Raw genomic sequence first — 5,859 nt, forward strand, 5'->3', positions numbered from 1 at the left:
GCTGGTAAAATATATGACAGGTCTGGACCACTCGTAAATTTTGTTCGTATCTGAAAAAAATCTTAGAATACAAAAAAACATTGGTGAATGACACAAATTCTCCTAAATCACTCGTACGCACAATTTAAGAACAAATCTGTTTGTACGAACGGTTCTTACATGAGGCCCAATGATTTTATTTTAAAAAAGTAAAACTCTTTCAGGGATATGACATCATACCAGGGTGTGAYCAGGGTTTCAATATGAGATCGTGTGATTCTGGACCGGTTTCTCCAGCCTGACTTGGGTTCTTTTGTACAGGATTCCTCTCARCATTATTATTGTTTCTGTGCTCAATAAAAGCAACAATAGGAATGAGTATCTTACCATTTTAATCAGAGTGGGGACTGTCCACCACAATATGCGGTTTAGGGGAAGGTGTTGTGGAACACTTTGACACAAATGTTCCGATCGCTTTTTCCTGCAGTAAAGAGAATATGACTTGTTGACAAAAACATGGTTTAAAAGACATTTTTTAACTGACTGTAACAAACAGGAGGAAGTATTTTGCAGGCAGTGTTCATGATGCAGAGAATTGTACTTCWAACAGGTAAACAGTTTATTACTGAGCCACAGGCGTTAAATGTCAAAGTGTACATTATATATGCAGATAAAAGTAAAAGAACAGGAAGCTTTAGCTTTAAAACTTCATGGATATTCTCCCTGATCCTGCAGTCATTAACAGCAAAAATATTTTTTATCAACATTTAACAAGCGGAGCAGATTTTTCTATTTTTGTGATATTTTTAGTTAAACTGTCCTCATTGATTTTATAACACTCCACCTGAATGAGCTGTCCTTCATTATAAAAAAAAAAAAATTTAGAAATGAGAAATTTAAATGTAATCAGGCTGAAAACTGAAGCCTGACCACACTAATGTAAAAGAAGGAGATTAGTTAATCGTCTGGGCCGGATAAATCACAGTATTTTGTTGAAAACAGCTTGACTTTAATTGTTTTTGCTTTTGTGACACGTTTTATTTTGATAAGAATTATTAATAAAACAGGTCATCCGAGTAATTAGCCCATTAGACCTTTAATTATTACAAAATTGTGATTATTTGTGCTGGTCCAAGTAAAGTTTTTTCTCTCTTTTCATCTTTTTAAATGTTCAGTGTTGTGTATTTAAGTGTTTTCCTCAGTAGTGGGCACCAGCCCGCTAAAGCGCAAATCCGCTAATTGCGGACCTAAATATTTCATTTGCGCTTTAGCGGTCTTACTAATTTTTATAATTCATAAGCAGATTTGCGCTTTCTAAAATTAAAATGCAGTACAGCTAATAACTAATCATCCACCAGTCATTGTTATCTTGAACAGCAGAAGGTATGACTGACAATGAATCACAACACACATGATCTATACAACAGCACACCTCCCAGATAAATGCATTTATTGTGAAGGTATACATCCTTGCTGACTGTTGCTTTGGGCCACGGTTCTCATTTCCCACAATGCTTTGTGTCTGCTTACATAGCAGGAGGGCAATAGCAAAAACAGTTAACGTTTGTAATCCAAACTAAAATTTTGTATGTATTGATWTATTTWACTTTACAATCGGAGCTCCTTTTAAAAAAAAGTTTAAACATTGGAGCTCAATACTTGAYGTAATTGGTCGAAGCAACGGGGTTAGAGACGCAGAAATGATTTAAAAATGTTATGCTGATGAAGACAGACATCTAGTGGTCAACGGGAGCAACTACATGGAAAACTTTAAAATCCAAGCTCTTATTTTGAAGGGAAGATTCTAGTTTCCTGTTCCCCGTGCTTTCGTTACCCGTCAGTCCGTCATGTATCCAAAATGCTTCGCTTCAGTTTTCCAATAAACAGTTTTAAAATTACTTTATTGATGCTTCTTTAATGAAAAACTACAACAAACAAAAGAAAAAGACAAAGAAGCAGCCGAACTAGCAATCCTCAACAACTTTTTAATTTTTACACCAGGAGCCAAAGGTCTGTTTCAGGAAATCACATCCCCAGCGATCGGCGGTTGTAGGATTAAGTTGCAAAAGGGTTCATACACTGCTAGTTGGCAGTGTTGTGCATATATTGTACATGAATTGTTGCCAGCTAGTAAGTGTCAAATTGAAATTGCGCTTTAAAACTAGCTTCCACTAGTTTTTCTTTGCATAGGTGCTTTTGAAGTTGCGGACCTAAATAATTTTATAAGCGCTTTAGAAATTGCGAAGCTAATTTTTGGATTAGCGCTGCCCACCACTGGTTTTCCCTTTTATGATTTTGTTGATGTATTTGTAACTTTGAGTCTTGTAAAGTGTCRAGTTTTTAGAAAAGCGCTATTCAACTAAAATGTCTTATTATTATTATTATTATAAATCCTGACAAACAGGACTCTGGTCGTTATGCGAAGCTCTATCAGACGATTGAAACGCCTTCAGGCAGACCACGGCTCCGTCCTCACCTCAACAAGCTGATGCCAGTGCTCTATTGGTTTGCGTGGATTGGCCAGCATGGCCGTCCAGTGCTCCCTCCCGGGCCCGTCAGCGTCGCTGCCCACACGACACATCCCTATAACCTCGTTATGACCGATGCTGGGAGGCGGCGCAGCGACGGAAGCAAGGAGGAGGAAAAAGAGAGAGAGAGAGAGAGAGAGAGAGAGAAAAAAAGACAAGGCTGGTTAAAAAAAGAAAGAAAAGAAAACAGGCTCATTTATCATTTGGGCTTTGGGGAGAAGAGTGCAGCAGTTGATGGGGGGATATTGAATTGTAGCTCAGAAATACAGCTCTGGATAAAAAGCTTGACGCCGACGAGGAAGCAGACGATACAGAAACACAGACCTACGATGCCAAATGGGGTGTCTACACAACATAATAGGGAGGCGGCGCGTTTCTGCACAAACACATAAAGCAGCCAAGTGATGCTGCAAGCGGCAGTAAGATAAATATTGGCAGGGCTGCACGTCTTCCCTCCCCATTAGCATAAATCATGCTTATTCATGAGGTGCCATCCATGTAAAACAGGGATCATTCACCAGGAGGTTGACTCTTGAGGGGGCYATCATCTTGTTTAACAGAGCCGCAACACCATCAAAATGTGACCCCCTCCCAAAAAAAATAAAAAAATAAAAACATGCTTTGATAAACAGCCACCTCAGTAATGACGGGTTTGTTCTTAAAGCGCCCGAAGCGTGCAAAGATATAAAAACACATCAGCTCGCTCACCAATCATAATCCATCACGGCGATGATGATGGATACACTTTCTATGTTCTCGTTGGGAATGTCAAACACCAGCGCCTCGTTGTACGTGGGGTTCAGCGTGTTCTTCTTAATGGAGGTCTTCCTCTTTTTTAGCCTCCGCCCGTCACATATCAGAGAGGCCTTCACGTACGGGTCTGAAGTTGAACCAACAAYAGGGCAGGAGAAACAAAACAAAAAGCACAAAGATGTGGAGTTAAAGATTCACACAGAGAGCGTTTGATAAGAGCTCGCAGGGATCTGCGTCTGTAACACATGAAAAGCCGTTACGAGTCGACGAGTCATCCTGTAAAAAGATGGATTCGGAGCGCGAGGAGGGAGAAGCAGTTCTGTATGCAACACGTGCAGCTCGGTGACAGCAGCCAGGAGAAATCACAGCAGCTTTTCTCTCCTACGTCAGCGTCTTCCAGCTCGCTTCCATCATGTTGGGATCAATGTAGCAATAATACCAGATAAATCTGCCGCTCCCCTTACAGCTCATTGAAACGGGGCTTCATTTCTCCTGAAAAGTGATTCACTTTAAAGCAATTGTCTGCTATTTATCCGCATGCCKCTGGGATGCGACAGAGTAAACAAAGAAATGTGAAAATAATTGATTTGTTGTTTATTTTGCGAAGCTCTGCTAAAACAGCACAAACAAATTTGTTGCCTTGAAGAGACTAATAATCTTTTATTACAGTTGGGTTTAAACCAAGTGTTTCACCTTTAATTAGTATCACAGGTGCCGTCAAGCTTTCCACCTATGGAGGACCGAATCTGACATAATTAAAAATAAAACCAGAACTACATTATATAAATGGAATTAAATGAGGAGAACTTTACCTCGTGTTTTATAATTTAACTGACCTTCAAATTCATTTTTCCAGCTTAGTTCCAATAAATTTTATATTTCAGCACATAATTTACATTTTACAGTTTTTAAAAATATGTATTTTTTATTTTACCTTTTACTTGTTCATCTGTATCTGTTAAATGTTTATTTTTAATTGTTCTTTTATAACTTTTCCTACAAGTCTTTATTTCCATGTGTTGCTTTTACATTTCTCTGTCTCCTGTTTTTACTTTACCATATGCATTTCTGCCTCATTACGCAAATAAGGTGGGCGGAGCTTCTTGACTCAGCTCCTCTCCTATTGGTCAACAGACAGGAAGGAGCAGGATCCATGTGCAGATCTACAGTGCATGCTGCTGCTGCCTTGGTTCAGATTAAAGTTTAGTTAAAAACAAAGACACAGGTGAGTGTTTTTCTCCTTGTCTTTGTTTTAAACTAAACTTTAAAAAAATATAAAAAATATTTAAACATAAACATTTAATAGATATAGATGCATGTACAAGAAAAAATAAAACCATTAAAATGTAAACTATGTGCTAAAATAAATAATTTATTGGAATTAAGCTGGAAAAATAAATATGAAGGTCAAATCAATTATAAAACATGAGGTAAAGTTCTCCTTTTTAATTTAATTGGTGCATTTCAAATGTATTTATTAATATATTGGTGCATTTATTTATTTCTGCTTTATTTCTAATTATGTCAGATTTGGTCTTTCATACATTAACCTTTCTGTTTGTTTAAAACGAACAAACAGACACTGCTCTGTTCACACTGAACGTTTTCTGGTCACAAAATCATTTTGAATCGTAACGAGCTCCACAGAAGCAGCAGCTTCACTATCGGCAGAAAAATACACAAAAAAGGCAAACAAAAACAAACAAAAAAAAAAAAGACAGGAAATCAGCTGAAATGCCAAAGTTTCCGCTGAGACAAAAACTAAAGCTTGTTGTTTCTGAAAAGTGAGGAATAAATTTATCTGCCTCTCTAACTGTTTGCATCATCAGTTCACCTGATTCATCTGCAGGTCTGTTTATGACAAATTTACCTCAGCTTTAGTGTTGCTGTTACTCTGTATGCTACATAAATGGAAGATCAAAGACGCAAATGACGGACATAATTTTCGAAAAACAACAGCACACAAGCGTCCTATGGTGTGTATACAAGCATCGACCATAAGTTATCCTAACTTTGGTAAATATCATCTACCTTGCCGGTTGGGCTGGTTTCTCCGGCTTGCTGCTGTTGCGGCGTGTCTCGGTGGAGTGGCAGATGTGGATGGAGTCCCTCGGATTGTCCCTCGTGTTTGGACGGAGCGACTAATCTAACAAGTGAGGCGTTCTAATTTTTGTTTGACTAATCTAACAGCTTCCCTGTTGCCTATTTGGATCAATATCAGCCGTGCCCTGTTTTTCGGTTGAGGATCAAACTGGAGCTACTGGTTTTGGTGAGCATGCTCGTGTCCAACATTGTGGGAATCATGTTATTCAAGCCTTGAAGTGTGCACCATTCAGCGAAGAAAACAGCAAGCTACTGACTGGCTTCAGAACCTCACCTGATCGGGTAGTAATTTCGGCCTATGTTACTGTTTTTCATCAGTGGACAAAAGACATTAGTGCTAAAGGCACGGATATAACAGACTCTGTTTTAACCAGTCAGAAACAACATTTAAGACTTCTKTTTAATATTCTTTTAGTCATTGTAAATATTGAACTTAATCCAGATCCAGATAAAAACGTTTTTATGTCCACTTTTTATATTTTATGGGATTTTATAC

General features: G+C 38.2%; 1 protein-coding gene across 1 annotated transcript in view; it reads right to left on the reverse strand.

The window, feature by feature from the left end:
• syt3 (synaptotagmin III) overlaps positions 1–5,859 on the reverse strand; it is a gene marked incomplete in the record, with an annotated part of 60,380 nt that overhangs the window by 5,081 nt on the left and 49,440 nt on the right. Inside the window, 3 exon segments of the mRNA XM_014010257.1 lie at positions 367–460; positions 2,456–2,585; positions 3,216–3,387. Of these exon segments, the coding sequence (XP_013865711.1) occupies positions 371–460; positions 2,456–2,585; positions 3,216–3,387 (392 nt within the window).

This window comes from Austrofundulus limnaeus, unplaced genomic scaffold (genome assembly GCF_001266775.1).
Source record: "Austrofundulus limnaeus strain Quisiro unplaced genomic scaffold, Austrofundulus_limnaeus-1.0 Scaffold67, whole genome shotgun sequence".
Classification (NCBI taxonomy): domain Eukaryota; kingdom Metazoa; phylum Chordata; class Actinopteri; order Cyprinodontiformes; family Rivulidae; genus Austrofundulus; species Austrofundulus limnaeus.